The sequence below is a fragment of the Lucilia sericata genome, unplaced genomic scaffold, assembly GCF_015586225.1.
Source record: "Lucilia sericata isolate MDLA Ls3-8-SP2 unplaced genomic scaffold, ASM1558622v1 Contig000029F_arrow, whole genome shotgun sequence".
NCBI lineage: Eukaryota > Metazoa > Arthropoda > Insecta > Diptera > Calliphoridae > Lucilia > Lucilia sericata.
Genome location: NW_023994067.1, coordinates 482,070 through 507,047, shown reverse-complemented (window position 1 = coordinate 507,047; position 24,978 = coordinate 482,070). Strand labels below are relative to the sequence as shown.

The 24,978-nt window shown below is 34.6% G+C and overlaps 2 protein-coding genes across 3 annotated transcripts in view; one reads left to right on the top strand and one right to left on the bottom strand.

Moving 5' to 3' along the window:
• LOC119610620 (serine-rich adhesin for platelets-like) overlaps positions 1-23,169 on the top strand; it is a 190,847-nt gene extending 167,678 nt beyond the window's left edge. Inside the window, exons 1-3 of one of the 2 annotated variants that reach the window (XM_037965922.1) lie at positions 2,002-2,127; positions 11,736-22,342; positions 22,410-23,169. In XM_037965922.1, coding sequence (XP_037821850.1) covers positions 11,858-22,342; positions 22,410-22,697 — 10,773 coding nt within the window. In that variant the 5' untranslated portion in view covers positions 2,002-2,127; positions 11,736-11,857 and the 3' untranslated portion in view covers positions 22,698-23,169. Of the gene's footprint in view, positions 1-2,001; positions 2,128-11,735; positions 22,343-22,409 lie in introns of those variants that run through there. The other variant, XM_037965917.1, reaches the window with a different exon arrangement.
• On the bottom strand, positions 5,771-6,781 carry LOC119610634 (phosphatidylinositol transfer protein alpha isoform-like). The gene has a single exon (XM_037965935.1). It carries the CDS (start codon positions 6,700-6,702, stop codon positions 5,869-5,871), a length of 834 nt encoding a protein of 277 aa, XP_037821863.1. The 5' UTR covers positions 6,703-6,781; the 3' UTR covers positions 5,771-5,868.
• Positions 23,170-24,978: the final 1,809 nt, after the last annotated feature.

The following is a 24,978-nucleotide window of genomic DNA, read 5'->3' as shown; positions in this document are numbered from 1 at the left end:
CATTCATACGTAAACGCCAGTTGTATTTATATTACGTGCAAACCGAAAATTAACTTGCAAATATGTATTTAAAACTGCAGCTATATAGTGGTATGTTTGTATCTAAGTCTTTGCCACAAAAAACTCAAAAATTACATTTAATGTTGAAAAGTGTGAAGAAATAAAACAGTTCAGTTTAGTCGTGCATATAATATTTATTTAAGTTTTACTTTTTTGTATTTAACGCTTTTCCCCTTGTCATTTTACTTTCTGAAATGTTTGCAAAGATTTTAGGGATCTGAGAAAAGCCAACTAAAAAATAACAAATGAGAAATTGTAGTTAGTAAGTCACTGAAAATGATAAATTTATGGCAAATGATAATTGGACTAATGTTTGTTGGAAAAAACAGCTAAAATTCTCATATAAATTTAGTATTGAAAAAAATTAACATTTTGCTGTAAGTGCAAATTAAACTTAAAACACTTTCTAGATATATATGGGTAATTTCGTGTCAAGTAATCCAGCTCAAACAAGTAAGAGTGTTATATTCGGCTGTGCCGAATCTTGTATACCCACCATTAAAACATTGCCGAAAAGGAATGCTTCCTTATAAATAAACTTTGATATTTAAGAATCGATGCTTTTGTTATTATCAAAACAATTTTATCATTACATCTATGTATAATTTTACCATCATACATATTATGTATATCGATAGGATCAATTATGAACTGATCCTCCTAAAATTTGGTAGAGGAATTTGTAACAAATTTTGTCGCTGTACTTGTATTTTTAAGGTAGTAAAAAGCGTTAAAGACATTTTCTGAGAGGGACATTATTAGGGGGGTAGGTTTGGTCAATTATGGACCGATCCTCGTCAAATTTTCTAGAACGATTTTAGTTTAGGCTAGTAATGAGCGTTAAAGCCATTTGTGAAGGGGACCTTATATGGGGGGTAGGGTCAATTATGAACCGATCCTTATAAAATTTTACAAAGCGATTTAGGATCCTAGAAAATATATTTATATCGAATTTCATCGCTATAGATGCTTCTTTTGGACAGTTATGAGCGTTAAAGTAATTTTCTGAAGGGGACCTTATATGGGGGATAGGGTCAATTATGGACCGATCCTTATAAAATTTTACAATGATATTAAGGTGCCTCATGTCAAATTTCATCGCTATATATGCTTCTTTTGGACAGTTATGAGTGTTAAAGTCATTTTCTGAAGGGGACCTTATAGGGCGGCTAGGGTCAATTATGGACCGATCCTTATAAAATTTTGCAATGATATTAAGGTGCCTATAAAATATGTTCATGTCGAATTTCATCGCTATAGATGCTTCTTTTGGACAGTTATGATTGTTAAAGTCAATTATGGACCGATCCTTATAAAATTTTACAAAGCGATTTAGGTTTCCATAGAATATGTTCATGTCGAATTTCATCGCTATAGATGCTTCTTTTAGAAAGTTAAGAGCGTTAAAGTCATTTTCTGAAGGAGATCTTATATGGGGGATAGGGTCAATTATGGACCGATCCTTATAAAATTCTACAAAGATTTTAAGGTTCCTATAAAATATGTTTATGTCGAATTTCATCGCTATAGGTGCTTCTTTTGGACAGTTATGAGCGTTAAAGTCATTTTCTGAAGGGGACCTTATATGGGGGCTAGGCGAAATCGTGGACCGACATTGCCCATTTTCAATACTAAACGAACTGCATGAACTAAAAGTATATATGCAAAATTTGGACTCAATCGTGTTTTCAACAGACAGACAGAAAGACGGACGGACATGGCTAGATCGTCTTAGAATCTAATAAGGACCCAGAATATATATACTTTTATGTGTCTTAGACGAATATTTCAATGTGTTACAAACGGAATGACAAAAACAATATACGCCCCATCTTTTTTGATGGTGGGTATAAAAATCGATTTGGATGAAATTTGCACCACGGTTAGTACTATCGGATAGTTGGACAGACACAAATTTTCAGCGCGATCGGTCAAGAACTACCGGGTACTAGTGGGAGTAAAATTTGGACATTTTGGTCATACAGGGTTTTATCATTCACATTTGAATGTAGTAAAGATTATCACATGGTGGGCCATAATGATCATCCATCACGTATAATACAAAAAGTATGTATGTATAATTAATTTTTTTATTATTTGTTTAATTACATATTTTTTGCAAATTTTTATATTTTCCAAATTTGACAAATTGATATCAAGTTTTTGGTAATAAGATACTATTAGCAAAACTTTTTTCAAATTTGTTGATGTTTGAAACCATTTTCAATTGTTTCTCTGTTCTTATCTATCGTGGTTTAAGCCGATAAGGACATTGTTAAATTAAAATCATTATATATTTTATAGGTTATCATGGTTGTCTGTAAATTTTACAATTTACCTCCACAAGTATACTTCATTAAAAATGATTTTAACTTTTTTTGTGTTATAATATAAAATATGTAATTCAATAAAATGAAATAAAATTTCACATGATGTTGGACAAAAGGCAGTAATAGTGGACCTCAAATTTTGTGTACTTTAAAACAAACACAAAACGTAGACAAAAAAAATCACTCGAAAAAAAAACAAATAGAATATAATAAAATTTAATTTTGTGAACATTATTGTAAATTGTTTGGCACATCCGTTACGTTACATCAATGAATAACCTGCACACACTCATTCAACCAAAAGCACTTGGGACATTATCAAACTAAACAAGGACCAGAGTACAATTTTTATTCATTTTTACAAATTACACATTATTTAACTAGTAAATTTTGAACGGCATAAAAATCCAAATAAAAATTTAAAGAACCCAATAGATTGAATATGAAATGTATGTCAAAAACTTAATAAATATTTAATTTTACATGTTTTCTAAATTGTTTGGTTATATTTTTTTAAGGGGAGGGTGTAATGGGGCAGGTTTATACATAATAGCAGCAAGCAGGAGTGGCAAAATTTGTTTGACAATTTTGGTTAGATGACTATAACTAAAATGCAATTAAGTTAAAAGTATCAATATAAAAATAAAACAGAAATTTATTGGAACAATTATGATGGAAACAGTGGTTTTGTGGATAATTTGATTTCAAAAAGTAATACAAAGTATGATATTCTAATATAAAATTAGAATACAATACTTTTGGTATAAAATAAAACAAAGGACGTGTTTGAAAGGACGTGTCCCATATCCCATTGTAATATGTACTTTAAATTTTATTAAATTTCACGCACTAGTTCACTGTGCTTTCCTTTCTACAATAATAAGGAAAGGGTCAATCTTCATTTATTATGACTATATCATGACCTGCATTGGCCTAGAGTAACAATTAAGGTTTATTACTCGTAATTTCTCGTTTTGTATAGAAGAAATTTTTATGACTGACAACAAACATATTTGTTGTCCTCATTGATTTTGATAATAAAATTTTCCAAAGAAATCTCAGTATTAAAATTTTATTACTCTTAAATGTGAAAAACTACAGAAAAGAGTAAAACTAAAGGAAAATTAGTAACAAAACCACACAATAAAACCTAAACGAAAGGGACACAACCAAAATCAAATTACATATTTACTATACATATACTGTCTATTACTATTTTATGGACACGTTGTTCCATTGTGGTGAGAAATATATAAAAAAATAAATATAAATTTTCAAAGGGAAATTATGTAATTTTAAAGTATTTTTTTGTTTTTTTTTTTTTTGTTTTTAGTAAAGATTTGTAAAATACTCTCTCCTAACTAGATTTTATTATAATGAGTCGTTTATATAACAAACAAAATAGATTTGTATGTGGTATTAGACGGGATCAGATTTTTATCAAACTTTTAACAAACCTAAAATGTTTAAATAAGAACAAAATCCCTTATCTTAACTCCTATATTACCACATAGTGGATAGGATCAACTATAGGCATTAAATGGGGTCGGAAACTTTAAAACGCTGATTCCAGATAAAATGTCTTGATCAAGCGGAACATTAGAGCAAATAACAGTAGGAATCTATTGCTACACGGATGGCTCTAAATTGGGGGACAAAGTGGGCCTGGGATTCTATATTTTAGCCGTTTTAGCTTCCAGGCAGAAGTCCGAGTAATAACGGAATGTGTAAATTGGATTAGAATAAATATGGCGTCCACAGGGCTTAACATATTTACCGACAACCAGAAGGCAATTAGGGCGATATCAAGGCATAGAATTAATTCTAAGACTGTATTGGATTGTAAAAAAGCTTTAACTACATATTCTCCCAGAGGTAAGGTTTGCATCATGTGGGTACCAGGCCACTCGGGAGTAGTCGGAAACGAAAGGGCGAATGTAATAGCTTTAAAGCTAAGGGAACTCGAGGTAGTTAACCTGACAAACGCAAAAACTAAGAATATGGGTGAGAGAATCTCATAAGGACTCTTAGAATAATGAAACGGTGTGTAGAACCACAAAAATCCTATGGGGTAACCCTGATGAGAGCAAGACGAGAAATCTCCTCAAAATTAGTGGACATACAGTATTACGAGCACATCTATACAAAATTGGACGTACAAATTCAGACAAATGTAGAGCATATGGAGAGGACAGTGAAACTCTGGAGCACTTTCTCTGCCACTGTTAGGCATTTGTCGAAGTTAGATCCAAGTATCTTGGATGTGATATTATTCCGGAAATAACATTCCTGACTAACACTGATTGGAAAATTCATAGGAATTACGTCCAGGAAACTTAATTTCTGAAAACTGAAAAATAATGTATTCAGTGAATTTTTTCATGAAAAGGAGCGCACAACAGGATCTATAGTGGCCTCATCTTCCTATCAACCTTACATAACCTAACTCCTTTATTTTCCTATTTAAGATTGTGGCAGTCTAATATACCCACTATGTACTAATAATATACCCAGTATGTATACGTATATCCATATACTATATAAGTAGTAGGTATTAAATAAGTTATACTTAAGTGCGGTAAACAAATTTACTCTGCTCATAAGTTATAAAGTACACATTTATGCATAATTAAAATAATAAAACGGTCAATTGTACTTTATATTCAGTCATGTATCTATGAGATTGTGTGTTCAATTCTAAATATATCCTTGTGTCTGTCTACCATGTTGGTTTTGCTATTAGTGTGGATTTTTTGGGGATTTTAATTTCATTCATTTTTATTTTTACTTGTATATTCATGTACTATAAACGATGTCCTTTTTATATATATGTTTGTACAACTGAGTGATGCTATGTATGCCATAGAACTAACAAAATAAAATGAAAAAAAGCATTTAATGGCTTAATGTATTTTAACTTTCTAATAATGCCCTTACGCTATACTAGTCTGAAATGTTGCTTTTGCTAAACGATTTTAAGATAAATTATATTTTAAATGAAACATAATTGCATTTATGACAGTTATGAAAATTATGTATGAAGGTAATAGGGAAATAATTAGAGAATTGTAGGAAGTAGTAGTAGAGTTTATTTGGCTTTATAGGTGTTACTTAAGTGAATACGTTGTACTACCCTGCAAAAATTGAGGCTACGAATGTAAAGTACTCCTAAAAAGACTTGGGCTGGTCCAAAAGTAATCTAAATATACTTATATTATTACGTCATGGATTAAAAATTGTTATAAGTTTTGTGAAATGTTTATTCATTTTAATTTTCTTCTTGTGGTTCGAAGGACCATAAGGGTTTTAACATAACGTAAGTACATACATACATAGTAAAATGATCTTTACGGCTTCTTACAAAAGATTTTCTTTATTTCATAATTACAAAGTTTCTTTATTTTTTTGGTTCGTAGGACCATATTTTTATCATATGCTTTATATAATCTATTTATCAATGATAGTTCCCAAAAAAAACTTAATGCCTTGACGTTCTTTTTGTTTCTATTACCTCCTTTAAATCCCTGTTACCAGTTTTATTATGTTCTTCCTGCTCGCATTTTTCTTCTTTAACTCTCACATCGTTTAATTTCAGATCATACCAACGATCGATTAAACAAAATAATTTACGATGAAAATTAGTAAAAATTCTTCTCTCAAACCTTTGCAATAATGTTTCCAAAGTATTTTGTAAACCAAATGATTTAAATTCACATGTCACCAATTTATAACAAGTCATTACTGGTTGACAGGTTTGGCGCCACATTGAACCCACTAACGGACCACGTCCTGTTTTTAACGACTGAAATTTTGTGGGATCTTCATTAGCTTGATAGTCTTTGGCACTTACAGTATCATTGGCTATATCAATGTGAATAACTTTACGTTGCTTTAATAACTCTTCGGTCAGTTCATGAACATTATCTTGATCACCACGATCATTGGCCAAATGTAGAGACTCGATTTTTATATAGAAACGTTCTTTCATATAAACAGAATTTGTTATAATGGTGCGACAATAAGGATAAGCATCCCAGGCCTCTTCATGCACTTCTAAGGCGTCTTGACCTAAAATTGATTTCAAAAATTGTGGTATTCTTGCAGACCATTGATAGATTTTTGAAGTATATTGTCCGTGGGAAAATTTGCCACCATTAAGAAGAGGATAATTGCTAAAATATTCGTTATGTAATACAAAAGCTTTTTTGTTATTGGTTTCAGTTTTTAAACTTTCATTTAAAGTAAACAATTGAGCCACTTGATATTCTTCAACGGTAAGAGGTAATGTAATGCGATATTCAATGATTTGCATGATGTTAATATCAAATTAATAATTTTTATAACATTTTGAATTTGGAAAATAGAAAAAAATATATATAATAAAAAGTTGGTAATTTAAAATTGTCAGGGAACTAGGTTCATTATTAAAAAAATTCAAAATTCTAAAAATACATATATACATAATAGCATACAAGAAAAAACCCCCCTAATACATATGAAAACATTTAATTTCTTGTAACCACCGATATACATAAACATTACAAGTTTTGTAAAAAAAAATTATAAAATCATTTGTGAATTTGATTTTCTCTGTGTTGCACTTTAATTATAAATGAATATCCTATAAATATTTGAATTCATAACTTCCTAGTGGCAATAAATTGTATTTATTCTCGCAAATACATATTTCAAACTAATAATTTTTTCACAAAAAATAACATAAGTAATTTAAAATGAAAAAAAACAAAACATTTTTATAGCCACCAGTTATGTACAACAGTTAGCGACCACAACAACAACTACTACTACTACCATTAAAAAAACAATACACTCAAATTCACATGAACATCCCAGCAGTTCGGGTTGACTGACTCTATGGAGTATTAAATAACTACTTTCTGAAAGTATCTTTTCTCTAGATTCTAGATATATCAGAGACAATGGAGTTTATGAAAAGAGAGTTCAGAATCTATTGTTCTGGACTGGACTACTGTGTAGTCCAGAAGTATATAATCAAAAGCACAAAAAAGTAAACTGGATAGTCCATAGACTACAGTCTATGTAGTCTAGAGTTTTCAGATAGAGTTTGCCAGAGGCTAGAGACTTAATAGTCCAGAGTTAGCCAGAGTGCACATACTAGAAACTTTAGTCGATATACTAAAGGTTTTCTAATCCAGAGACTAAAGACTATATAATCCAAAGTCTATAGACTCTATGATCAGGATTCCAAGGTCTAGAGCATCTATATGACAAAGACATTATATTAAAAAGTCTAAAGACTAGAAACTCTATAATTCAGAGTTTTAAAACTCAGTATTTTAAAGAATAGAGATAATATATATTATATAGTCCAAAGACTAGAAACTCTATAGTTCAGAGATTTTAAATTCAGTAGTTCAAGACAGAACAAAGTCTGAAATCTCTAGACCCTAAACTGTGATAGTCTAGTTCTATCAAATCTGAGCCAAAAAGGTATACCTTGGCTGCTTGTAAAACTACTGAGATACTCATATTCACATACATACATACACACATAGGTATGTAATGTAATTACCAATTGTTTAGGCGCCAAATTTCACAACAGTCAGTCGTCCTCGAAATTGATAAAGAAGAAAAAACTGGTTCCTGGAAAAAAAAAGAATATTTATAAAAATTCATCAGCGTAACAAACTGTTCAACTATAACAATTTTTATGATTTTTCCGGGCGAGAGGTCACTTTTTGTGTTTTTTTTTAGGTTTTTATGTGTTTCACAGCACACATACAATCGCACATATACATATACACATAAAAACATCCAATAATAATGATATTTTTTGCCCAAAGGAAATCGACAAGCCACCATTGATTTTGTCAAAATTGAAATGGCGTAACTTCCGTTTCTTTTTTTTTTTTTCATTTACACTCTTCTGTTGTTATTATTGTTGCTCTCTTTGTTACATATTTTGCCCAAAAATAACGGTTGAAGGCATTTTCTCTATAAACTGATAATTTATTGTTATTCAAAATTTTTGGTAGGCGACAATGTTTGTAGTTATTGTTGTTATTTTTTTTTTGTACATTGTTTTATGTTTAAAATACTAAATTGTGGAAAAAAAATTTGCAATTTATATTTTCAGTTTTTTTTACGATTTTAGTTTTTGCAATGTGTAAATAAAACTGCCTTGTTAGATGTAACATGATGGTTTAAAATAAAAATAAAATGTGAACGTTTTTTACTCGCTGTTTACACATTTGCACAAATCTGAAACATTGATTTATTTTTTTAACGGGATGTACATACATATTTATGTAAGATTTTTAAATGTCTTAATGGATAACGAATAGGATATACCCTGCTTTTTTTAATGAGATATGTAAATACTTGTTTAATGAATCCGTAGAATCTCAAAATATATTTTTGTATAAAATATATCACTGAATAATTAACCCAAGAAAAACTTTCAGTGCAAAGTAAGGGGTTAATGTACCAATATTTGTTGGCTATGCAAACACATGGTAATGATTTGTACTTACTCAACACCTTACTATTTAGTGACTGCTACGTACCGTTTGCATTATTTAGAAGGAGTCTAGTAATAAAATAATATATTTTGTAAGTACTTAATTTTCAGCCTTGACATATTGTTTTGGAACTTTGTTTTTAGGTAGGTAGGTAGGTCGATAGGAGGATGTATACTACATCAAATCCGAAGAAATACACCTAGGCCACTATCGGGCCTAAAAAAACTGAAAGAATTATTTTTCAGTGTTCAGAAACTCAGTTTCCTGAACGTAATTCCTAAGAATCTTCCAATCAGAGGTAGTCAGGAATGTTATTTCCGGAATAACATCACTTCCAAGATACTTGGATCTAACTTCGACGACTGCCTGGCAGTGGCAAAGAAAGTGCTCCAGAGTTTCACTGTCTTCTCCACATGCTCTACATTTGTCTGAATCCGCACGTCCAATTTTGCATAGATGTGCTCGTAGTCCTGTGTGTAAACTCAGAATACGTACCATCATACTAATTTCAGACTTGCTCATTTTGAGGAGATTTTTCGTCTTGCTACCCACTGTTTCATTATTCCAAGAGGCCTTATGGGATTCTCTCACCCATATTTTTAGTTCAGCTTTTGTTGCGTCGAATGGTTTTGCGTTTGTCAGGTTAACTGCCTCGAGCTCCCTTCCCTTTAAAGCTATTACATTCGACCTTTCGTTACCGACTACTCCCGAGTGGGCTGGTACCCATATGATGTGAACCTTACCTCTGGGAGAGTAATCAGTTAAAGCTTTCTTACAATCCAATACGGTCTTAGATTTAGTTATATCGCCTGATATCGCCGTAATTGCCTTCTAGCTGTCGGTAAATATATTAAGCGCTGTGGGCGCCATATTTATTCTAATCCAATTTACGCATTCCGTTATTGCTCGTACTTCTGCCTGGAAGCTTGTGTTATGATTTGGTAAACGGTGGTATATTTCTGTTTCTGGGTCTTCAATATAGAAACCCAGTCCCACTTTGTCTCCCAATTTAGAGACATCCGTGTAACAACGGATTCCTAATGGTATTTGCTCTAATGTTCCGCTTGACCAAGACATTCTATCTGGGATCAGCGTTTCAAAGTTTCCGACATATTCTGTGTCTGGTATACGATCAGGCACGTCCGATGATTATGTATAACCTTCCAATGTGTCCAGTATACATTGATGACGTGTCCTATATCCGCTTTTGGCCAGTTCGCCTAAAGTAAAGAGCCGTTCGGCTGTAAGCGCCGCCTCATATCTTAAATATGTTTCAATGGGTGGAATATCTTGCAACGTTTCCAGAGCCTTGGTTGAAGTAGTACACATGGCACCACTTATACCCAAGCAGCGTGTATGCTGAACTCCCTGTAGTAGTTTGATATTGCACTTTTTGTTTTTAACATAAACGAAAACTTTTGTTGTAGACAGACGCAGTGGACGTATTCCCGTTTTGTTTACCAAGAAACAAAACTACTTACTTAACTTCCGATTTCAACATGAATGTAACAAAATTCGATCTTTCCACTAAATATTTTGATTAAAAATCAACAAAATCCTTTAACTCTACCTTAATAACTCCCCAACAAATGGACGAATTAAAACTACTCCCTTATAAAGGACAATAAAATATAATGTATCGCAATATATACCATGTAAAACACATGGTTGGCGATATGGAAATTAAATGTATGTGTATATATAAAAAAGTCTTTTGGCTTTGTTTTACATAACCGAAAATAACGAAAAATAACCTTCCAAAAAAAATAAACCTATGATTATCCAACATTGAGCCTACTTGGATATAAGAGTATGTATATTTTTGCATATATGTACAAAAATATATTTTTTATGCAACTGACACTTGTTTTAAATCCCTACAAAACATAAATTATTTTCGCCATAAAAATATATTTGTAAACGTTTTATTGCTCTTTTTTGTTTTGGTGGTGTTGAGAAGAAAGTGGAGCCAAAAACTGAATTTCTAGTAGCCAAAGAGGCAGCAACAATGTTTATTTGAATCCATATACATATAAGTATATTTTTTACAATTTTATGTTATCTTGTAATTTATCAAATAAAATTTCATTTTTATTTAATAGCTATTAAATTAAATGTGATCCTTTTTATTTTCGTATAAATACAAGTAAGTACGACAAACCAACTGTTTGTAATAGAGAAAAACATTTATTTTTTTATAAATGTATGTAGAAAATTGTACTACTAAATAATTGTTAACGGAAGGAAATTGATATAAATTGAGTTAGTGCCTAATAGGCAAAAGGTCTGCAATGTAGGGTCCGTCTACAAATAAATTCTCCCCAGCAGCAATCATAATTACAGGAAGCCTATAATATTATAGTCATACTTAGTAGTAAATTAGAATTTTATTGAGTTATATAAAATATACAGGAAAAGAAAATATGTACATCAATCGTCTTAGATTTGTGCCACGAGTTATGGTTGGTTGAGAGTATTAAATTAAATTGTAAATTGTTTTAAACAAATGTAACAATTTTAAATGGTTTTTGTAATTTAAAAACTATAAAGATTTAAATTAGCTTTATTTAAAACAATAACTAACACTATTTAAATAGCAACTCATTTTTTCTTAAACTTTTTGACTTTAATCTTAACTAAAATTCTATTATTCTTTATCTTATTTCCGTATTGTTCTTTCAAAAACGAATAAAAGAAGAAACAGAAAAATTTAAATCTCCTGATACAGGAACCAAAACTGTTTTTTTGTTACAACGTTACATTTAACATCCTGTTACATCTAACAAGATAGAAAACATTTAACTTCATTTACAAGCAATCGTTTATTTTTCTCTCATTTCAGGTATAGAAGTATCGCCAACATTACTGCAGCATTACAATGACAATGAAAATGAAAATTCCATCTACCATGACGAGAAAAGCGATGTCAGCAACAGCAGACCAACTAGCACAAGCAATATTGAAATGCCAGAAGTATTCACGTGTCCTGCGGAAGGTTTATATGCACACAATTATGAATGTCAATTGTACTATCGTTGTGAGGCTCAAACAAATGGCTACATTAAAGCATATTTGTTAAACTGCAAAAAAGGTACAATATTTTCACGTGATTTGAAATTGTGTATGCCAGCCATGCTGGCCAATCGCGAGGAATGTCAACAATATATAAATGAAATTGATACATTGGCAAGTGATGATGATGTCGTTGTTGGAGCTGGATTTGGGTCTGGGGCGGCAGTAGGCGATAAGAGACAAGGGGTTTATTTTGGGGGTTATGGTGGTGATGTTATTAATAGTTCAATTGATGATGATGGCGATAGTATTGATAGTCGTTTGATGCATGTTCTCAATGCAGCCAGAGTTAAGGGAGGCATTGCAAATAATGGCAATGCTATGGATGGGGCATACAATCATTGGCAAAATTATGGCCTCACAGGATTAAGTGGTGTTTCGGTAATTTCCTTTTCAACTTCATCAGCACGCTCTGCTGGCATGAGCAGCAGTGGCAGTAGCAGCAGTACAGATAATGACCAAGGGCCACCATGCGAAGATGATGGATTTATGAGCGATCCAGATGACTGCACTGTATTTTATCGTTGTATTTCGAATGGTCGTACATTTAATAAAATTGGCTTCCGGTGTTCGGATGGTACAGCATGGGATGAATCATTGCAATCATGTAATCACTTGTTAAATGTACGTGCTAATGGTGGATGTCAAGGTAAACAAGGCATACAAATGGATGAGTATAACAATGAGCAGACATCAACACAATCGTCACATACAAGCTATCAAAATAGTACATCATCATCATCAATGTCTTCATCAACGTCATCATCTAGTTCACAACAAAGTTCTAGTAGTTCGTCAAGTTCATCGAGCTCCTCTTCATCATCTTCTCAACAATCAAGTGGCACAGAAAGTTCTTCGTCATCTTCAAGTAACCAACAGTCATCTACTTCATCATCTAACCATGAAAGTTCCACACAAAGCTCCACTAATCACACAACCTCGAATGAAAATAACAACTCAAATTCTCAGAATTCTAGCAGCAATCAAAATTCAAATTCTCAGAATTCCTCTCAGAACAACAGTCAACAGAATTCAAATTCCAATAACAATGAAAGTTCTAATTCCCAAAACTCTTCAAATAACAACAATCAACAAAATTCCAATTCAAATGCACAAAACTCAAATAACAGCCAACAGAATTCCAACTCTAATTCTCAAAATTCAAGCGGCAATCAAAGTTCTAATTCTCAAAACTCGTCAAATAATAGCCAACAACAAAACTCTAATTCAAATTCACAAAATACAAATAATAGCCAACAATCTTCCAACTCTACAAATGCAAATAGTCAAGGATCCAACCAAAGTTCAAATAATAACAATCAACAAAGTTCTTCAAATTCGAATGCAAACAATAATCAAGAATCTTCCTCTAATTCCCAATCTCAAAGTAACAACAATAATAACAATCAACAACAAAGTTCAACCAACTCCAATAGCACTTCCAATGAACCCTCTGCCACTGATTGCGTAGATGAAAATACTTATATACCCGATAAAGAAGATTGTGCTAAATTCTATCGTTGTCGAGATAATGGTAATGGTGGTTTAGAAATTGTACCGTTTACTTGTGGCCCTGGAACGGTTTGGAATCAAGATGACAAAGTATGTGATCTACCTACAGATTCGCAACGCGAAAAGTGTAAACAACAAGGAACAGGAACATCTAGTTCATCAAATAATCAATCAGGATCTTCAAATAGCAACAGTCAATCTAGCTCAAATAATCAATCTGGCTCTTCAAATAATCAGTCGGGATCATCATCAAATAATAGCAATCAGACTGGTTCATCTAATAGTCAGACCAGTTCCTCTAACAACGAATCTAATAATCAGTCTGGATCATCATCGTCGAACAGTAACAATCAATCTGGGTCATCGGAAAACAGCAACAATTCCTCTAACAATCAATCTAATTCATCTAACAATCAGTCGGAATCATCATCAAATCAAACGGGATCAAACAACAACAATGAATCAAGTTCATCTAATAATCAGTCTGGATCATCATCAAATAACAACAATCAAACAGGTACCTCACACAATCAATCTCAGTCTTCTGGTAATCAACAATCAAATAATCAACAAAGTTCGAGCGGAGAACAAGGCCAAAATAAACCACAAAAACCTTCAAATCCGGATGGCAAATGTCAACATTCTGAAACCTACCTACAAGATAAATACGATTGTGCCCGATTCTATCGTTGCGTAGATAATGGAAATGGTGGTTACGACACAATATCTTTTGATTGTGCACCTGGTACAGTTTGGGATCCAGACTCTAAAGGTTGTAATCATCCAACAGATGTTCAAAAAGAACAATGTAGAATTATGGCAAGCAATGGAAGTTCATCTTCTGGTTCAAGCTCACAGAACCAACAGTCGTCAACCTCATCAAACAATCAAAATAATCAGGGATCAAATCAATCTTCATCATCAAATCAGCAGGGATCGAGCTCTGGTTCCTCCTCGTCAACATCATCTAACAATAATAACCAGTCATCATCGAATAATCAAGGAACGAACTCTACAAATAATAATCAAAGTGGTTCATCATCATCCAGTTCCCAAACAGGATCACAGCAAGGTTCTACAGGAACTGAATCATCATCTTCGTCGAATAACCAAAATCAAGAATCCAACAACCAAAGTTCTAGTTCATCTTCATCAAACAATAATAATCAAAGCAGTTCTTCTAATCAATCGTCATCAAATTCACAATCGGGATCCTCTTCATCCAATAACGAAAATCAGGAATCCAACAATCAAAGTTCTGGCTCTTCATCAAATAACAACAACCAATCATCATCTAGTTCACAATCAGGAACACAACATGGTTCTACTTCAACTACAGAATCAAATCAATCATCGTCTTCATCGAATAACCAAAATCAAGGATCCAACAACCAAAGTTCTGGATCAAATCAGTCATCGTCTTCATCGAACAACCAAAATCAAGGATCCAACAATCAAAGTTCTAGTTCCTCTAATCAATCATCGTCGAGCTCACAATCCGGATCCCAAGGTTCTACCACAACTACAGAATCAAATCAGTCATCTTCTTCATCGAGCAGTAACAATCAAAGCAACACATCCAATCAATCATCCTCTTCTTCGAGTAATCAGGGAACATCTAACTCTTCTTCATCGCAATCTAACAATAATAATAATAATCAAACTACAACAACTCAAAAACCATTTAAACCAGCAACACATTGCGAAAGCGAAGAAACATTTTTGGAAGACAAAGAAGATTGCAATAAATTCTATAGATGTATTAATGATGGTAAAGGCGGTTATAACAAAGTATCATTCAAGTGTCCACCAGATACTGTATGGAATCCTCCAGCTAACAGTTGTGATCATCCTGCACAAGTACAAAACTTAAATTGTAAAATTGTTGCAAGTAGCGGACAAAATTCAACTAGTAGCAACAATCAAGGATCGTCCTCATCCAATAATGAATCATCTAGTTCAAGTACGACAACAGGAACATCTGGGACATCCGGGACATCCTCTACCGAAGAAAACAATAACAATCAATCAACACAAACTGGTTCTTCATCCTCTTCGAATACTCAATCATCGGGATCAAGTGGATCTCAGTCTTCTAATAGTAGCAGTAATAACCAAGGATCAAACAGTTCATCATCCAATAATCAATCTTCCGGCTCAAGTTCCACGACTGGTTCTTCTACCTCGGAACAAAACAATAACAATCAGTCTTCGTCACAGTCTGGTTCTTCATCTTCATCAAATAATCAATCCAATACTCAAGGATCACAAACAGGATCGTCAGGTTCTAGTTCATCAACAACACAAGAATCTAGCTCTAACCAATCGACAACTCAGGGATCAGCATCAAATTCAACAGAAACCAGTTCATCGTCTCAGTCTGGATCATCATCGTCTCAGTCTGAATCATCATCGTCTCAATCTGGATCATCATCATCTCAATCAGCATCATCATCGTCTCAGTCTGAATCATCATCGTCTCAATCTGGATCATCATCATCTCAATCAGGATCATCATCGCAATCTGGATCATCATCATCGCAAACTGGTTCCTCGTCTCAATCTGGATCATCATCTCAATCTGGTTCTTCTCAATCTGGTTCTTCTCAATCTGGTTCTTCTCAATCTGGTTCTTCTTCGTCACAATCTGGATCGTCTGGATCTTCTCAGTCTGGCTCAACGTCTCAATCCGGATCAACATCTCAATCAGGCTCATCAACTCAACAACAAAACCCCGTTGGTACCTGTAAAAGCAACAACCAATATCTGGAAGATTCTAAAGACTGTGCAAAATTCTATCGTTGTGTAAAAAATAGCAAAGGAGGATACGATAAAGTCGTATTTACTTGTGGACCCGGCACTGTATGGGATAGTCAAATTGAAGGATGTAATCATGCTTGGGCAGTTAAAAACAAAAAGTGTGGTACTGGTACTGATTCTGGATCTGGTTCCGGAACTCAATCAGAAACACAACAAACAACAACACAACGTCCACCAAGTAGTACACCTACAACTAGTAAACCATCAGAACAAAAACCTACTTCCAGCTCGACCACTCAAAAACCTGCCGCTAAACCAACATCTACACAAAAGCCTCCAATGGGAGCAGTAAGTTCTACTACTCCTCCGGCACATGGTATTTGTAAAACAGAGGGATTCACAGGAGATCCAAATGATTGTTCTCGTTTTTATCGCTGTGTAGACAATGGAAATGGAAAATTTTCGCAGTATTCCTTCAGATGTGGCAAAGGCACTGTTTGGGACAGTGAATTGCAGACATGTAACCATGATTTAAATAAGTGTAATGTAAATACTGGTAGTGAAGAATCTTCGACTCAAAAACCACAACCAGCAACCACTTCAGGACCAGGTTATTTGCCACCTTCTCAGAAACCTCAGACCACTACATCAACTACACAAAGGCCACAAGAAACAACAGTTAAACCGGGATATCTGCCAACTACACAAACACCACCAGAGACAACAACAGGAAAGCCTGGATATGAACCAACTACACAAATATCACAGGAGACAATAACAGATAAGCCTGGATATGAGCCATCAACACAAGAAACAACCACATCAATACCAGGATATCAACCCACTACACAATACCCCCAAACTACAACCAGTAAATACCCCGAAATTACAACCTCCGGAAAAGATCCAGAAACTACCAGCCAACCTATTACTACTACAGTAAAACCTAATCCAAACGAACCAATATCATCTAATGACAAGTGTTCCAAAGAAGGTTTCTTTGGCGACAGCGAAGACTGTCAAAAGTTCTACAGATGTATTGATAACGGCAAGGGAAATTTTGAAAAGCATTCATTCAAATGTGGAAACAACACAGTATGGGATGCAGAAATTGAAAGTTGCAATCATCCCGCTAATGTTGCGGATCCTAGATGTCAAATTCAAACTACTACTGGTGTACCAACTACGACCGACTCTTATTACACCACTACTACAACTAAATATGAGTCCACAACTGAAATTGTAAAACCTACATCCACAGAATCCATACCAACTGGCGACTTGACTACTACTATGCAACCATCTACCACCACACCCATACCAAATCTACCACCCGGTACAAAATGTCAAGGTGAGGGCTTTATGGCTGATCCTGATAACTGTCGAAAATTCTATCGTTGTATTCAATCGAAAGAAGGCTATGAACGTCATGAGTTTAAGTGTGCTAAAAACACAGCATGGAATGAGGAGAACCAAACGTGTGATCATCGAGATAATGTAGATCGTTGTCGAGGACAAACAGAGGAACCAGAGCCGGAAACAACTACTATGGAATATCAGAGTACGACGACAACAGAAAAATATTCTTCTACCACAGTGATTTCGACTACTGAAACTTTTGAGAAACCAACAACGATGAATCCAACCACCACATCTACAATATATCCCACTTCCACAGTGATCGGTGAATCTACTACAACTGCATCCACACCTACTGATTATACCAGTACTATGCAACCTACTTCTACAACTCCTGTACCAAACTTACCTCCAGGTAATACATGTGAAGGAGAAGGTTTTATGGCTGATCCCGATAATTGTCGCAAATTCTATCGTTGTGAAAAGAGTAGCAACGGTTATTCCAAACACGAATTTATGTGTGCCAAAGGAACAGGTTGGAATGAAGAGAAGCAGTCATGTGATCATAGAGACAATATCGATCGTTGTCAGGGACAAACGGAACAACCAGATCCTGAAACAACTACAATGGAATATACTACTTACAAACCAACAACAAGTGAAAGTACTACAAATGGTTATGAAAAACCCACAACTACAACATCTGCCTTTGAAACAACAATGGCAGCTCAAAAACCAACAACCCCAGAACACACAACAACTACAGAATATGAAAAACCCTCGACAACAACAAATTCCTATGAAACAACAACAATGGCAGCTCAAAAACCAACGACCACAGAGCCCACAACAACTGCGGGATATGAAAAACCCTCAACAACAACAACTTTCTATGAAACAACAACGATTTCTCAAAAACCAACAACCAATGAGCCCAGCACTTCTACTACCGATTACACTACCACCATGCAACCTACCTCAACAACACCGATACCTAATCTACCTCCAGGAAAGGAATGTAATGGTGAAGGTTTTATGGCGGACCCTGACAACTGCCGCAAATTCTACCGCTGTGAAAAAACTGGTAATAGTTACTCTAAGCATGAATTTATGTGTGCTAAAGGTACAGGTTGGAATGAGGAAAAACAAACATGCGATCACAGAGACAATATTGAGCGTTGTCAGGGACAAACTGAGGAACCAGAGCCTGAAACAACAACCATGGAATATACGACCAGCAGCTCCACAACAAGCAAAGCAAGTGAAGCTACTACAGCCGATTATGAAAAACCTCCTACGACAACAACAGGATACGAAAAGCCCACAACTACCACCCCTTCATATGAATCAACAACCGTAACAACTCAATCTCCCTCAACTACCATGAAACCCACCAAACCTAGTAGCACTGAACCAAGTACTACTCCTACAGATTACACAACTACCTTGAAACCCAGTACCACTAAGCCAAGTACTACACCTACAGATTATACCACAACAATGCAACCAACTTCAACTACTCCTGTTCCAAATTTACCAGCAGGCAATAAATGTAGCGGAGAAGGTTTTATGGCTGATCCCGACAATTGTCGCAAATTTTATAGATGTGAGAAGAGTGGCAACGGTTATTCCAAACATGAATTTATGTGCGCTAAAGGAACCGGCTGGAATGAAGATAAACAAACCTGTGACCATAGAGACAATATCGAGCGTTGTCAAGGACAAACTGAACAACCAGATCCCGAAACAACTACCGTAGAGTATACCACTTACAGGCCAACTAGTAGCATAGTAAGTGAGACTACTACAGCTGGCTACGAAAAGCCCACAACAACAACTGGATATGAGAAACCTACAACTACTACAGTTTCATATGAAACAACAACAATGGAAAATCAAAAACCTACCACAACAACTCAAATTTCTCCAGCTGCCACCCAACCTACCATGCCTACGACTACTGAACCAAGTACTACCACAGACTATACTACAACTATGCAACCAACATCAACTACTCCGGTACCCAACTTACCACCTGGAAGGCTCTGCAAAGGAGAAGGTTTTATGGCAGACCCAGATAATTGTCGCAAATTCTATCGCTGTGAGAAGAGCGGAAATGGTTATTCAAAACATGAATTCATGTGTGCTAGAGGCACAGGTTGGAATGAAGAAAAGCAGACATGTGATCACAGAGATAATATTGAGCGTTGTCAAGGACAAACCGAAGAACCTGAACCGGAAACTACAACAATAGAATATACTACTGGAGGTTCTACAACAAGTGAGACAACAACTGCTGGATATGTGAAACCAACAACTACTACGGAATATGAAAAGCCTACAACTACTGCCTATGAGACAACAACAATGTCTACACAAAAGCCAACGACAACGACCCAACATCCAACAACTATTGTACAATCAACTACAACAGAATCCAGCACTACTACAGATTACACTACCACTATGCAACCAACATCAACCACACCTATTCCGAACTTACCACCAGGAAAGAATTGTAATGGAGAAGGTTTTATGGCTGATCCCGATAATTGTCGCAAATTTTATCGCTGTGAGAAAAGTGGTAATGGATACTCCAAATATGAGTTTATGTGCGCTAAAGGTACTGGCTGGAATGAAGAAAAACAGACGTGTGACCACAGAGACAATATCGAACGTTGTCAGGGACAAACTGAAGAACCCGAAGTGGAAACTACAACAATGGAATATACGACAACTTCGTCGCCAGGTCATACTACTACCGAATATGATAAGCCTACAACAGCTCCTCAGACAACTACCATGTCATCACTAACGCCCACAACTACCACACAAACTCCTACCACTACCATGCCCATCACAAAACCTACAACTGAACCTACGACTAGTTCAACTGATTTACCATCCTCTACTACGGATTATACTACAACCATGCAACCATCCTCAACCACGCCAGTGCCTAATCTTCCGGCAGGTAAAAAATGTCCAGGTGAAGGATTTATGGCTGATCCCGATAATTGTCGTAAATTTTATAGATGTATAATGAATGGAAACAAACTAGAACAGCATGCATTTATGTGTGGCAAGGGAACAGGTTGGAATGAAGACAAGCAAACATGTGACCATGCAGCCAATGTAGAGCGTTGTGAAGGTCAAATTGAGCAAATAGAGACGACCACAACTGGATATGAAACAACCACATATAAGCCAACTGATTCAACCACTTCAATTCCTGTGGAAACCACCTCTATGACAATGACAAAACCTACTACCACCGAACAACCAACAGATAAACCAGGATATGTACCTAGTACGACAGACTCTCCCGCAACGACGGAAGTAGGGGCTTCTACTTCCACTACTTCACCTACAACTACTGAAAACCCTAACACTACAATGACATCTCCTACAACTACAGAAACTTCTTCGGTGTATCCCACTACTGTACAATCCACTGATAAGCCTGGTTATGTACCTACCACTACTGAAACATCCTCAATATCGACTACTACAGAAGAGTATGAAAGCACTACAATGGAACCCATAAATCATACCTGTACTAGTGAAGGTTTCTTCCCAGACCCTGATGATTGCAATCGTTATTATCGCTGTGTAGATGGAGATAAGAATGGAAACTACCAGGTATATAGTTTCCGTTGTCCTAAAGGTACTGTTTGGGATTCTTCGCTAGAGACTTGTAACTATGCCGATAAAGTATCGGGCAATTGTTCATCGGGTGCTACAACAATTGAATATCCATCAACTACAGAGATTAGTTCAACAAACAAACCTGAACCAACCACAACTGGAAGTGTCAATGATACTACCACAACTGGAAAACCTGAGTCTATAACAACAGAAAGTCCTAAGGAAACTACAACTATAGGACGACCTGAATCTACAACAACGGAAAATCCTAAGGAAACATCAACTACGGGACAACCTGAATCTACAACAACGGACAGTTCAAAGGATACTACAACAATTGATAGTCCCAAGGAAACTACAACTACCGGAAAACCTGAAACTACAACAACTGAAAGTCCTAAGGAAACCACAACTGTGGGAAAACCTGAAACCACAACTGTGGAAAGTTCCAAGGATACTACAACTACCGGAAAACCTGAAACTACAACAACTGAAAGTCCTAAGGAAACCACAACTGTGGGAAAACCTGAAACCACAACTATGGAAAGTTCCAAGGAAACTACAACTACCGGAAAACCTGAAACTACAACAACTGAAAGTCCTAAAGAAACCACAACTGTGGGAAAACCTGAAACCACAACAACGGAAAAATCCAAAGACACCACAACTACGGGAAAACCAGAACAGACTACAACTGAATATCCTACAGATACGACTACAACTACTCAACCTATAGAAAGTTCCACAACAAAACCAGAAACAACTTCACCAACTGATCCTATTACTGGTGAATCAACTATTCAACCAGAAACTTCTGGTAACACTACAGCACCCTGTCCACCAACCAGTGAGGGTCAAAATCTTTTCATATGCCCGACAGGCTTTAGACGTCATCCTAAACATTGCAATATGTTCTACCAATGTACTGAAAAAGCCGATAGTTACGATCAAAGTATAGTTGTATTTAAATGTCCAAATGGCACTGTATACCACGAAAGCCTTAACAGATGTGATGCACCAAATTCTGGCGATGATTGTGAGATAAAGTCTAGAACGCAAACTGTACTTTTTGAAGAGGAGTACAAACATAGTCATACGGTAAGAGAAAGTTGAATTTTTCTATAATAATTCAATTTAAGTATCATTTGTTTTCCAAATTATTTAGATTCAAATTCGTTCAACTGCTCCCCTGTGTCCCAATGAGGGACACTTTGCCCTAAATAGTGATGAGTGTGCTCAGCTCTTTGTCAAATGTCAGTTTTCAGCACAAACTCAACGCTTAGAAGGACAAATATTTAGATGTCCTAAAGGATTTACCTACTGGTCAGTAAGTCGTCGTTGCGAGCGTGCACAAAAATTGCAAAATTGTGCGACAAGCAAGTATGATGTCTCAGCATCGATACCAGTGGAATGGTCAAATATTGGCAATAGACGCAGAAATCTTAAAATTTAAATTAATTTAATGCCACCATAAAAGCCCTCTTCCTCTATTAACTACTTACATTTAATTAGACTTTAAGTTAGTAATATTAAATACTGGATTTGTTTGTTGTGCCTGCAACATATGGAACTGATTTCCTTTAGGTTTTAGTCAATTTCCCCTTCTCTTGCAGGCATAACAAATGATGGACTAAAGCAATATTTATTTTAGTTTTTAGACGCAGATATGTATTTTTATTTTAAGACAAAGAAACGATTGGGTACTGGTGTTGGTTTTATGTGTATTTTTTTTAGAAATGAAGAGAGGAAAATGGTCAGTTATATATATTAAGTTAATTACAAAATAAATTCCATAAATTGCCAATTTCTGTTCATTTAGGTTATAAGCCTTTTACTGTCATAGTTTTATTTTAGAAAGGTATTTAATTACTAAATATTGAATTAAACTGTTTTAAATAAATTTATAATGAAATGCCATAAAAATTATGTAGATTTTAAGTAAACGAATAAAAATAAGAAAATTTTGTATTAAATAAAATAAAAAAAGAGTTTTTATTGAATATATGTGTAAGATTTACTATAAAGTTCGTGAGGATCGAACTCTAATTAGCTATGAATTATACCAACTTATAGTGTCTTTGTTTTTTATTTAAACCCCACAACCCCACCTAGTAGAAGATCTGCACGTTAATTTTATAAAAGACTAGCGTACCATGGATGCTACGCTACCCTTATCAAAATTAAATTATACCAAAATTTGGATTACAAAAGTATTAAAGGACTATCATGTGAACACTCTTTTAAAATATATTTTCGTCGCTATAAAGTTTATCTATAGCTTTACTTTTGTGTACCAATGAAGAAAAACGATAACTAAATAACCATTTGAACAACAAAATAGTACCAATAAGTAATAGTATAGAATTTTAGAATGTTTTAATTTAATTTTTGAAATTAGTTCAGTAAAAAAAGTACCATTTGATGGACAAAAAAGTGTCAGAATGTTTTCTTTTATAGGTTCTATTTAAATTAAAACATTGTTTGCTTAATTTATATTCCTCGATTCAATATTACAGAAAATTTTAAAAATAACAGTTAAAGAACAAAATAGATCACTTATATGTACACATATCCCCATTTAATCGGGATAAAGTATGTTAAAATTCTTATAGATTTTGCTTTCCTGAAAAGAAATATTCATATTTACGAAAAGTATGTTTAAAAAATACCAAATTTGCTCCTAACTAGGTCTAGGAATCCCGGTTCCAAAAAGCAAACCATTTAGTTTAAATCAATTTGAAAAAATGTAATTATAATTGATTGATATGTGAATATTATTAATATATTCAATGATTTAAAAGATACAAGAGGCCAAAAAATACTAGAATATAGTAAAAAAAAAACTAAATTAATAGAAAGATAAGGTAATGGAAAGAAAAAATACCAGCATAAGCTATATCGATGCAAACTCCAAAAAAATAGGAGAATAAAATTGAAAAAGACTATAGACTAGACTATAGACTAGACTATAGACTAGACTAGACTAGACTATAGACTAGACTATAGACTAGACTATAGACTAGACTATAGACTAGACTATAGACTGGACTATAGACTAGACTATAGACTAGACTAGACTAGACTATAGACTAGACTAGACTATAGTAGACTATAGACTAGACTATAGACTAGACTATAGACTAGACTATAGACTAGACTATAGACTAGACTATAGACTAGACTATAGACTAGACTATAGACTAGACTATAGACTAGACTATAGACTAGACTATAGACTAGACTATAGACTAGACTATAGACTAGACTATAGACTAGACTATAGACTAGACTATAGACTAGACTATAGACTAGACTATAGACTAGACTATAGACTAGACTATAGACTAGACTATAGACTAGACTATAGACTAGACTATAGACTAGACTATAGACTAGACTATAGACTAGACTATAGACTAGACTATAGACTAGACTAGACTATAGACTAGACTAGACTATAGACTAGACTAGACTAGACTAGACTATAGACTAGACTATAGACTAGACTATAGACTAGACTAGACTAGACTAGACTAGACTAGACTAGACTAGACTAGACTAGACTAGACTAGACTAGACTAGACTAGACTAGACTAGACTAGACTAGACTAGACTAGACTAGACTAGACTAGACTAGACTAGACTATAGACTAGACTACAGACTGAATACTATGTGGACTTCTTATCAACAGTTTATTAGTTAGAAAAAATACTGAATAAGTTGTAGGAATACC

Bases quoted from the DNA above. Each gene is read 5' to 3' on its own strand.
- LOC119610634 (XM_037965935.1), bottom strand. From the start codon at position 6,702: ATGCAAATCATTGAATATCGCATTACATTACCTCTTACCGTTGAAGAA.